This window comes from Pagrus pagrus (assembly GCF_965226575.1).
Source record: "Pagrus pagrus genome assembly, chromosome: 8".
NCBI lineage: Eukaryota > Metazoa > Chordata > Actinopteri > Spariformes > Sparidae > Pagrus > Pagrus pagrus.
The window spans coordinates 24454448-24467423 of NC_140192.1; the positions used below are offsets into that span (position 1 = coordinate 24454448).

Genomic DNA, 12976 nt, shown 5'->3' on the forward strand with positions numbered 1-12976 from the left:
AAGCTATTTGGCACACCAGAATAACAGGTGTAGCAGGAGTTGTTGGAACTTCAGAACCGTTCAGTTCAATAATAATTAAACAGTAGTGATGCAGAGTAATCACAGGATGCCATATTAGCCAAGTTTAATTTTGGCCTGTCATCAAGTTACTTCCTGTTATCAATTAGAGACAGTTGACATGGCGTTTGTCATTGTGACTAGTGGAAGTCAGTCAGCACTGACTGAAAGGAAAACCTACTAGCTGACTGTTTCCTGCACTACTACCTTTTTTTTCCATGTATAGCTGCATACAGAGAAGGATTCTGTGGTTTGCAGTTGTCTGAAAGAAAGTGAGCTGTCACCTTGCTGCATACTGACAAAACGTGCATTGTGTTAGAAATGTTCACAAAAAGTGAACAGTATTTACTATTTATTTAATAAATTGTTTTTTTGGAGCATGAATCAACCATCAATGGATGTTCATTGTGAACAATTTAACCACAATGAAGGTAAGGTTAGTGAGTCTAGCCAAAATAAACAACAAAAAAAAAAGGTTTTTAGGAAAATACAAAACCTGAATGGAAACAACACAGTTTTGCTGAGACAATAATCGTGCAAGCAAGATTCAACCAAATACCATTTCCAGACCATCTGTACAGTCCATCTTTCTTCACACTTGGTTTTAGCACTACCTTGCAGTGGCTCGCCACATCACCCACTGTTTTCAGTAAACCAACTGTTGTTAGTGTCTCTACATTGCTGACATTTAACACAATTTCATGTCAGTGTTAGAAAATATTTGTGTGCTCAACGTCTCCTTAATTCTAAGTATTTCAAAGTGGGAGCCACAAGGGGGTACTAGAAGCTCTGTGTTAGCATGACATCAAAAATGTGTTCAGTTACATTCTAAAATAAATTTTGTATGACCGCCACAGTTTTAAACTTGATTTTGGGGGAATTAATCTTATATAAGATTATATTTACACAACACTAGATGGGAGTCTGAAAAAGGAAATAATAAAAAGATAAAAGGACAATGGCTAGGGTGCAGGTGCACGTCAGGCAACTCAAACATTCTCAATATGAATCCAGCTACTTTGCATCAAGTTTAACTTCAGTACAGCACATAAAAGCAGAGCAACAGGAGGGAGACCAAATCTCACCTACAGAGTCTCTCAACTGTGTTGAGGCAGCAAAAGCCCTGTGGGCCTGTTTTTCATCCTCGTATCATCCTGTCTTTGCAAAAGAACCACACTGTCATATCCTGCCAAACACAAAGCCTGGAGAGCTCAGCGTGATGAGGCTGCTTAGAAAATCGGTAAAGTACGACTGTTCAATAGCAACAGGTGCAGCCAAAACTTTACCACAGTTAATGAATGGAATGTATAAGGAAAGTCCAGATGGTAAAGTCCTTGAAAGCTTTTACTTGTTTGTCTTTTGGTCTCTCACTCAAATACTGGACATTATTCATGAGACAGTGAGGGGTATAACTTACTGTAAAGTAAGTGCAGTATCTCAATGAATACTAAGTACACAAAAAAGGTTGCAGTCCTTAGAAGGGAGCATTTTGAATAGAAATATCTGTAACGCCAGAGATGGTGGTGGTATGACATATATCCCTCCCTTTCCACTCAAAAGCCAATAACTTGCTTTATTACAGCCAAACCAGGAAATATATCAGCCAATCGTATTGTTTCACTAATGCCAGCACACCGCTTTCAACCAATTTAGTGTACATATACACATAATAATTTATTAGCCAAGTCTGTATTCATTGCACTTTGTGGTATTTTGCTTCTAACAATACAGACATTTTTCCACCTTGGCCATGTGTAAATGTGACATTTTGAGTTTGTTTTGATTTTTGGCTGTTTATTTGCACAAACCAGGGGATGGGAAAGCATGCACAGTCTTCTCTGCTTCCCCAAGAAAACCCTGACACACCAGATGGCTTGTTACACAGAACCATCTGGAAAGGAGCCACTAGAAACTTTTTGGAAAGGGGCAAACACCCTCACACATGCTACCATCAGCCCATCAGATCAACAGTAGGACAGCACTACGACCAGCTGAGGCAATGGCTAAATCAAACTATTACCAATACTCATGAAGAAAAGAGCAAAAATATTTTTCTCATCGAGAAACATCTACAGTGCTGTTCTTTGCCCTTCTTTCAGCAAAATATACTTTCCAGTTCACTAATGCTAGTGTTGTTTTCACTGAAGGGCCAATCCCAATGTCCATACCGACAGACTCTGAGGGGCGTTCCCAGTAAGTCCACTAGGGTTTAGGGCAGTCCTGCTGTCAAATCATTAAGTCCATGATGGCTCTCTTGTGGACATTTTGAGCCATTTATGGCAACTTTCCGTAATTTTGGACTTCTGCACACTTTAAAAAAAGAATAATCCACATGCTTTTCATTATTCTATATTCAACATTTTTTCTTTACAAATGGAAATTTTCTATATGACTACCTAACATTTAATATCATCTCCTGTAATTAATTCTCCCTAAATCACTCAGTGGTGGGGCGGCTGTAGCTCAGGAGGTAGAGCAGGTCATCTAGTAATCGGAAGGTTGCTGGTTTGAATCACCGGCTCCCCCAGCTGCATGTCAAAGTATCCTTGATACTTTTATCTTTATACTTGAACAAGATACTGAACCAAATGGCTCCTGATGACCTTGCATGGCAGCCTCTGCCGTCAGTGTGTGAGTGTGACAAGTGTTGTAAAGCGCTTTGAGTGGTCAGTAGACTGGAAAAGTGCTACAGAAATGCAAGTCCATTTACTAAACAATAAAAAGTTATAAGCTTTTGAAACAATATGGAACTTTTGCCCTGAAACGACTGAATGAGTTTTTTAATGCTGCAACACCTCAACTGTTCAAGGACAGCAAGAAACTGTCCAACCTCACCTGTCAATAAATCACCAACTTCTTGACAGACAGGAAGCAGTGACTGCATCTCTAAGGATCCCTCTGTCAAAATTTTCAGATGACACGCTGATGACTAGCTGCATCTGAGGTTGTACAGTTGTATAATAGATGTGTGTTTGTTTTTATTTCTGTATGTTTGCTTTTGGCACTACATGTTAAGTACATAACTACTGACAACTGGAGTTGAACTCCTTGTTTGAGTGAGCATACTAATACACTTTTGATTTAGAAAACAGATTCCACGTAGTTTCAAGGCACCAAGCAGGGCTGTAAACATATTAGTGTTTTTCAGAACTAAAATGTGTTGAAAAATTGTCATTAAGCAGATCGTGCTCCCAAACAGCAAAAAAACAAAAGCCAGATTTCCACAGAAAACACTTTTAATTGTGTGAGCCACTGATTTGTCCCAAAATCATCCCTTTTTAAAGACAACATAAATCACTGAACCATGCGTCATTTCCAGGAACCGCCAAATGCTTTGCTTGTTTCCAAACTCTTCCTCATGAAATAATACCACAGTTGGGTTCCTTGCAGAAAGAATCCAATAAGAGCATTCAAACATGTTCACTTTTGTTTCCCCACGGTACAGCAGATCCAAAAAAGAACAAATTACATTTTCAATAACAAAACCAAACTTGTCTTTTTCCTTGCAATAAAGCAGTGAATAATCAGTAGTTTTTAATGCCCTTATTATGTGAGTATGCATATGTGTAGTGTGCCTGAAGAGAGATCAGAGGTCAGATAGAGACATTGTTATATTTGTACTCTAACTATAATATATAATGATGTAGTGCTTGAGATATTGTTTCACAGGCATGTATAATGGTGTTGGAGCAGTTCAAAAGTGTCCAAACTATATTATGATCATCTGCAGTTTGTGATTTGTTGGAGACCTGGGGGCGGTGGAAAAAACTTTTGACATGTCATCACCTTTCAAGTTGATATGGTAAACTTGCTAGCAAACAGGTGCTTAATTACACATCCACACTTTACAGAGTAACATTCACTTGGAGTGGTATTTCTGGCAACCTGGCAAATGTAAGTTCAATACTAGCTTTGCTTTTGGCCTTTACCAACCCCACAGGGAAAGGTCTGGCTCATAAGCTGCTAAATGCTTAACTTTATTCTCCAGCTAGTTACTTACCATGTCTGTCTGCCAGTTTTTGTTTTTTCTCGCTTAAAACAGCTGCCCGCTATAGCCAAAAACCAGCAGAGAGCAAAGTGAAACCCTACATTGATGTTGTAGACTGAGCTGAGCTTAAGCTCCATAAAGCTCCATAAAGCTGAGAGAAGATGCAGATTTGGCTGATATTTCTCTGTAGGTTTATCACCACGAGCGACCCCATGTTTATGTTAATATGGCTTAAGTTTCAAATAATGGGGTAAACATATGTAAGAGTAATCCATGCAAGCAAAAAGCTTAGGCAATGTTTCCTACAGTCTTTTCTAATTCAACGACGATCTGACCACATTTTGTGGTGAACTCATGTATTGATCATCTGTTCCAGGCACAGCAGGCCCACAAAGTACAGGAGCATGCACATCCACCTTCACAATCTGTCTATGTTATTTGTACCAAGGTGATTTACAGCGGCTATGACCTGGACTCTGATCTTGATTATAGTTTATGGAGAAAATACTTTCCAGTTTTCCTCTGATGATAATGGTGAGGCACTTGTCTTGAGTAATGTTCAAAGGAGCGGATGTAAATACTCTTTTTCCCACAATACTATCAAAGAATAGCCGTTAACAAAGCTTGTTAATAAGGTTATAAACATGACTAATTTCCTATAAAATCTTCTCAAGGAAAGTCCCCCATTAAACAGTTATTTCATTGCTTTTATTTTTCTCCTGAAAGAGCTGAAAGTGAACACGATGAATGCAGTATGGTGTAACCTGGTGTTGTTTTTCTTTTTCTTAGCATTAGAGAAATCTCAAGGAACACAGAGTGAGCACCAATGAGCCTAATCAGAGCAACCTAAGACCACTGAGGAGAGGAAACAAATGGGTTATGGAGGTTTTTAAAGTCATGCTCTGAATATATGGGTGATTACAGAAGGCAAAATGTTTTCAAGACTATTGTGGTCTCACTGAGGTGCCATGAGATGAGGCTCATAACAGCCAAAAGCATCAGGATGATAGTATGAGCTGCATTGCCATATTCTCCAAGGGACAGTCTTCATGACATGCTATTCCACACATAAAAATAAACTCACAACAAAGCACAAAAACCCCACACAAAACAGACATTACACAGTCAATTTACAGCTGAAAAACATTCTGGTCTTGAAAGCAACAGGGGATTTCTCTAACTGTACTGCGCAGAAGGCCTCCATGAGCCACAGATGGCTTGATGAACTGCAGGGCATTCACATGGCAATAAAGAGTGAGGGATGACACAAACTGAGACACATGCTTCGTCACGCACTTGATCTTGACAGGCTCTTACAGTCACACAAAAACAAGAAATGACCAGCATGTGTAAAATATCATACAGTAGGTGTGTAAGGAACAAGAACAAGAGTTGATATATTACAATAGCTATTCAAAACAACAGATCCAAACCGAACTTAGGGTGAAATTTTAACCAGGGTTATGGCAAAATATTAGTAAATAACTTTGTCAGTATTAAGTCTTTGTCTGTGTGTGAGAGCCGAGAGACTTGCATATCTTGCTATTTCTTCCAGTTGCATACAGTACTTACTTCATACCATTCACAAGAAATCCAACAGAAGAACAGCTAGAATTACCACCTCATGGTTTAAATTCGAAGAAATTCCCTCCAGGTGTTCCTGAGATATCACATCCACGAGAACAGGACAGACCTGAGGTCAATGTGACCTTGACTTTTGACCACCAAATCTAATCAGTTCATACTTGAGTCCAAGTGGAAGTTCATGTCAAATTTGAAGAAATTCCCTCAAGGCGTTCCTGAGACATTGTGTTCACAAAGATTGGGCGGACACTCCGAAAACAAAAACAAACTGGCCACAGCTATCACTGGTGTGGAGGCAAAAAAACAGCCTCAAGTGTATACAATGTACCAGCCAGACTTAAGTTCAAAGTTTGGATTACAGAAAAACAATAAGGGAAATCAGGAAATCTCAACTCAATTGTTGCAGTGTGCAAAACATGTCCAAACAAGTGTAATATATGACCCAAGGCAGTTAACACCAACATAAGGGTGAGCAACAACTTCATGGCCCCATGGATGAACTGGAGAAGTGAAATATATTATTTTAATAATAATTTTACACTGCCAACATTTCTGGGTTTCTAGGTTCTGGTATTACTGAGTACTGGCTTAGTGGGAGGGCTTACTAAAAACCTACTTTGCTAATAATGTCATTAGTTCCTATAGCCATCCTTACAATATTGTCACAATATCGTTGGAGGTATTTGGTAAAAAATATTGAAATATTTGATTTTGTCACCCAGTCCTTATTTACTTTGCAAATAATGTAATTTCGTTTTGTTCATTTTGTTTTGAATTTTATGGGAAGAATTTTAACACCCCTATGGTTCCATAAAAGACTTCCACGGTGGACTTAAAGAGATCAACTTAAATCCACAGTGCTGATTATCTTAAAAGTCTTCTCTTTCACTCTCCCCATCTATCTTTGCCTCTAATTCTCCTTGTCTTTCACTCATTCAGCACTATCACTGAGCGCCTGAGGACCAAATCTCCATCTCTCACTCACTTTTCTCTTCCAATTTCTTTTCTTCAGTCTCTGTCTTACTCATTCTGTCAGTCACACACAGAAAGGCTCACTCATTCAGTAACAAACACACCTGGCCATTACAAATGACTGATGATTCAAAGTGATGTGAGAGTTGCAGCGGTGTTGTGGTGGTATCGCTCTGTGGTCCATATCCAAGCAACACAAATCCCAAAGGAACAGTATTAGCGTCTCTTTGTGCACAGTGACACACAAACTTAAATGATGGGAGCACATACACATGTTCTACTGTTATAAAAATATAGTGATTCATTTACATAGGCCTTAATCACATCTGCAAGAAAGCTGGCAGACAGCCTATAACCATACAGTAAGTTTACACATTTCCTCTCAGATTTTTCTTATCTGTATATGTGTTTAATACAAAATAGCTCTGGTTACTGGGACCCAACTGAAAACCAGAAATGGATCTTGCATCTCCAACCGTTCATATCTCTGTCTCCCACACATCTCCCTGCTCAGATATCGCTGCCAATATCACCCCACAGAAGTCCATGAGCACAAGCTAGCAGCCAGCTTTAGTTATTCTGACCTTGATCCATAAACATCAGTGAAGCTCTACATTTCAAAAATAGAGTGGACGGGACCCCAGATCCATCAGCTCCACATCATAGAGACGTTTTATCAACGCCACAATGGCTCTTGAGACATTTCTCAAACCAGCCTGCTAAAAGACATAGGGCATATATCAATTTCCAAGCACTACAAGCAACTCAGTACCGTGAAGCAGGTGCAGGGACCAAACAAACAGATGGGAATGAAAAATAACAAAAGAGACAAGTAAGACAGTCTGAGTGTATGTGTGCAATCAGTTTCCAAAATAGTCAGAGGTTCCTCTTTCAACATTCTCTCAGTAACTCCCAACAAGGAATGCACAATGGGAAATTCTAGCCAACACATAGAGCGAATGATATTGAGCCAAATTGCTTTCATTATCAAGCGCATCATTTAGAAACTCTGATACAGAGGTAGATGTTGCAACTTGAAAGTTGGTCTGAGATCCACCAATAAATACGGAAAAGAAGAAGAAGAGTGCAACCTGTTGCACCTGAGGAGAGTCAGGCAATGTAAACTAGAGAGCCACCCTCTGGTGTGCAACAACTACACCTGACTTCTTTTTAAAATATAAAAATTTGAAATTACAGGTTATCGTATTGCTATTGGCCACGAGAAGCAGGAAATTATTGATTATCGGTATCGATAATTCAATTGTCCTGAAATAACTACTGTACTACCTTTCTATTAAAATGTGATTTCACACCATGAACAAAAGCTCATGGAAATTAGCTAAAGTCATTCAAAGCCCACCAGCTGTCAGTTGTCCTGTTGATATTTAATTAATATTCCGTAATAAGCCCTCACCGGCAGGTAATGTTTGACTATAAAAATCCTAAAGAATCTAATACTTGATATTGGCCATCGTTGCTTTACACATCACTTGATGCCACCAAAACCAGCTGGCACAAGCAAACAAACCTGCCCTCTTTCCTTATTTCAAGTGCATGTTTTAACAAGTCTGAGACGGCAGAGTTTTCACTGATGCCCAGGCAAAAGTCACTGAAACATTGTTCAATGTGCAATAATTTATAAAGCCTTAAAACAGTTGCCTATCAAAAGATGACTAACTTGCAAATGGCACACATTTCTCTTCAGGGCTTCTCTCATCCTTGGTTCAAACACCAGGTTATTTCATGGACTGAATCACTATTGCATGCTACAGAAAGATCAACTGGGTGCTGAGGGTTTGTGTCAGGCTGGCCCTTTGGTCAATTTACTCATTATGTACTAGGAGCACAGACACCATAATCACTGACAGGCTTTAGTAGATGTCATTTTGTGGTCCTCCATTAGATGACTAGCATTGAATGCCTCGCAATATTTCAGTTAAAAAATGAGAAGCAGCTTTCAATCTAAATGGTAATCTGATATTTTTTTGTATATATATATATATACAATATATATAAATTATATATATATATATATAAATTATATATATAATACTTATAAAATACTTATAATTTAGTATTTTACGATATAGAGTACACAAAACAAACCAAAAAATAAGCAAGCTATTCTGTTCTGATTATAGTACCTGGTTTCTAAGGTAACAGGTGATGGTACAGTAGGATGTGTAAAGCTAAAAATAATTGCACAGCCCAAAAAAAGCATCTCACTTTAAGTAATGTTGATGCCTTTTATCGCTGGAGATGCTGAAGTATTAGCGATGGGGGGCCGCAGAATAAATAATCTTGTCACTTCTAAACTGGTAAATCAACCAACAAGTCTTCCAGATTCCTCTAAACCATTTACCTCCTAATCCCTCACTGCTGCTTAACTCCCTCCCAGGCAAGGTGCTAGCTTGACAGCAGCCTTTCCTGTCCCATTTCCCTCCCAGCACCCAGGCCATTGATTAATCTTTGGGGGGACATGTAGAGGGGGCCTGTGTGTCCTCGAAACATCTTACCGGTGGCTGCTGAGAGTTGAGCGCCCCCCTCTTGGTGGACCCCCCTCTGGAGCTTAGCCTCTTCCACGACTCTGAGAAACGCCCCCTGGTGGTGGGACGCCCTGGGCCAGATGTCCCGGACGCAACAGATGAATCGTCCCGGGTGGAGAATGTCCGGTCCCTGCGCAACTCCCTCCTCTCGGCCCACTTCTTCTTGGAAGCCATTGGTGATGAAAATTCGGTCAAAGAGACGTGGGAAGCAGGGCAGCCACGCTGAGTCAAGGAGGCTGTTCTTTAATCAAACTAGTGCCACAGGTGGCATCTTCACTTCACTCCACTCTGAACTCTGCTGCTTACTGGACTACCAGGATTTGCTCAGTCTCTGGGTCTCTTCTCCTTTTTCTTCTTTTTTCACTTTTTTCACACCTTAAGATTGTGCAAGAGAAATTTCTGACTCCTTTATCCCCTGTTTTTTTCCACTTTTTCCTCTTCTGAACTCTTGATCAAAAGGAAGGGAAAACAGATCTTCACCTGCTCGGCTGCACTCCTGTGATCTTCCTTTCTTCACCGTAGGCTTCCTCTGTGAGGGATGATGAGAGTCAAAGAGGAGAGGTGGCAACGCAGAAGGTGCTGTCTGCACCCTGTTGCATGTGCTGTTACTGTGGCTCGGCCGTTGATGCTGTTTTCCCTCCTCACAGAGAGAGAGAGAGTGAGAGAGAGAGAGAGAGAGAGAGAGAAACTGGGAAACAAGGCAAGGGAAAGAGAGAGGGAGGGAGGGGGTGAGGAGAAGGGAGGAGGTGGTTGGAGGGTACGATATTCAGATCCGGGTTAGAGGGGCTTCAAGACAGTGACAAAATAATAAGAAGGAGCTCACAGTGGTCAGAGAAAGAAAAAGGAAAAAAAGAGCAAATGACAGCGAGACAGGTGGAGAGAGGGGGAAAAAGGTTACCAGACAAGAAAAACGAAGTGACAAGCAAGAGTCTCTGGAGTGTAGGGTTCCTGTTGAGCATTGTGCAGAGCTGCTTTAAGCTGACTGAGAGGCAGAGAGACAGACACCCTGTTCAGTAAGTCACTCTCTCACTGTGAACACTGTGCTTTGAATACCCACAGCCACTAAACCTCCATCTCCTCCCTCTCCTCTTCCTCTTACTCCCCAAGCTTTCATTCACAATCTCGCTCTGTCCTTCTTTTCTGTGCGATGTACGGATCTCCCCATCTTGTTCTTATTCTTTCTCTCCTTTGTCTTTGTGGGTTCACAGTTCATAAATTAAACCACCTGAGACTCAGTTCTTTGGTTGCCATTGACGAATATAGGATGATACCAAAATAAATTGGCAGTTGAGATGTTCTCTTCATTTTCCAGTTGCATTAATGGTCATCTTCTACCTTCGCTGTCACACTTCAAAGTCTTCAGCTGTGCTGTGGAGTTGTGGAGTTGACAGCAGGTGAGTAATTTCTTCATGTAGAATTGTGTGTGAATAAAATGCTTGTTATTCTATGACAAACTAAACCGCTGCTGAGTCGATTTTGGCAAAATAAGATGAGAAAAAAACATTATAGAACAAGATGACGGAGACAGAGTGAGAGACAGACAGAGAGAGAGAAAGCATGTGAGATAGCGGGAGAGAGACAGGGAGACCAAGAAACGAGAGCTGACAGTGTCTGAACAACAGGGACATCGTTGTCGTCGCTCCGAGCAACCACTCACCACACATAAATACACGCAGGAGTACCTCCTGCGTGTATTTATGTGTCTGTGAGTGAGAGAGAGACAGAGAGAGAGAGACATAGAGAGATTGTATTATCAAGTAAGAGAGAGACAGGGAAAGTGAAAAAGCACGACCGATATTCTCTAAAGGTTGAGAAGGAGGGAGACTGAGAGGCAGGGGAGGAAAAACAACTAATCACTTTTGATCAAACATAGAACGACACCATGGGGAGTTCAAAGTAAGCCCTCACTATTGAATCACTGAAACAATAATTAACTTTCTGCCAGTCATTACATATTTCATCAGAAAAGCTGAATGGAAATGGCAACGTACAAAGTATTACACTGAAGCTTAACTCGGAAAATGATACCACATTAAAATGAATAACTTGGGGTTTGGACAAAGCAAGACATTTGAAGAAGTCAATCTTAGACTCTGTGAAAAAAAAGCCTGTTTATCATATTTCAATTATTCTGCAAGCATTAAATATTCGGAAGATTAATCAATAAGGAACATGTCAATAATGCTGGTTGCAGCCCAAGTAAGGGTTGTTAATTGTTATTTGCAGCACATTTCAGACAGTGGCGTCTCGTACAAGTAATTTGGTGCATTGAAATAGAAAAGCATATGTTCTTTGGAAGAATATTACTCCACTTGTCTGACAATAAAGAGCAAAATTACAATTTTCTCCAGTAGCACTGACTTTTGAAAAGGGCTGCATAATATTACAATTCACGATTTGTGTGAATGATAATTCTTGCATCGCAATTTTATTTTTCAATGAAAAAATACTATTAGGATCATGATGATGTGACATTTGTTTGGATCTGTATCAAACAGACACATCTTTTCACATCTGGAGGACAAGATTTGTAGGCCAGGACATAAGTACTTTATTATAATTATAATTACCGTCATCAAATAATTGAACCATGCCCAGGTTGGACATTTTACTTGGTCATATTTGGATTTCTATTACATTTCGATTAATTGTTCAAACCTCTCAAGTTTTTAAATTAAAATGAAGTTATAAATTTAACAAAGAGTAAAAGGGGGGAAAGTAGGCTACCTTAGTCTACACAGTGCAATAAGTGCTCCAATGGCAATAAGCTCATATTACAAATTAGCCACTTAGTTAAAACCTGCTATAAACAGTTCAACTAAGCAATATAGCTTTGCTATTCATGGGTTTTGTTGGCCTGTAACACCATACGTTGATAAAGACTTGGTATATTTGCTGGACATTTTGTAAAAATGACCAAGCAAATCTTTTGTTTGGAGGCTCTCAGTTACAGGTGTCAACACTATTGTCATTAACGTTTTTAGCATAGCTAGTTTGCATGCTAGTGATTGTTGATAGCAAAACTTCCCAGCTAAACCACAATATTGCAATTGAGGACGATAAATACATGAACATAATTAACAAAAGCTTCAATGTGTGTAAGGGGAATTAAGTTTCGTCATTGCTGTCTTTATCTCACCTGCAGTACATGGGAGCGCCCGGCTGCTCTGTCTCCTCCGTCATTTAGCTCAGTTAGCGGCTGTCTGTCTTTTTTGTTGCGACCACTAGGCGTCCATTTTAACTGAGAGCCGAAGCCACGCCCCTTTCGGGCTCCCCTCATTGAAAAGGGCCAATCCCACTTGAATTGTGCCATGAATCACACATATGAGTTTGTCAATTTAAAAGACCATTTTCCAAAGTTACAGTTTGTCATAAAACTAATGAAATATGAGACTGTGAAAATACGTATTATTACACAGCCAACAGTTGTGACAGTGTTAGCGAGTTGCCGATGTCATCTCGAAAACCCGTAGGTTAAACATTGTACAGCAGGTCCTTCATAATTAGCAGCCAACTTTATTGACTTGAAAAAATAAAAAAACTTTAAATGAAATGAAAAAAATTGACTGTTTGTCACATTTGTTATGTACTGTGCAACATACTAACCTTAGTGTGCTCCATAACAAGCTGACATAAGCAACTAAGAGCTGCATTTAATCATTAAAAAAAAAAAAAAAAAAAGTTAAATAATTTGTTTGTTTTTTTTTAAACATACTACAACAGGCCAACTACAGGTCACTAATAAAAATTCAGAACTGCAACAATAATAATGTTATTAAATCTATAACTATTGAAGTAATCCTGATCCACAGCTGGCAAACATCTTGAT

General features: G+C 39.6%; 1 protein-coding gene across 2 annotated transcripts in view; it reads right to left on the reverse strand.

Moving 5' to 3' along the window:
• Positions 1-12367, reverse strand: part of trpm3 (transient receptor potential cation channel, subfamily M, member 3) — a 165765-nt gene extending 153398 nt beyond the window's left edge. For both annotated transcript variants that reach the window (XM_084360389.1, XM_084360383.1), the window contains exons 1-2: positions 12287-12367; positions 9118-10515 (exon numbers count right to left, since the gene is read on the reverse strand). In XM_084360389.1, the coding sequence (XP_084216515.1) occupies positions 9118-9321 (204 nt within the window). In that variant the 5' untranslated portion in view covers positions 9322-10515; positions 12287-12367. The remainder of the gene's footprint in view (positions 1-9117; positions 10516-12286) is intronic.
• Positions 12368-12976: the final 609 nt, after the last annotated feature.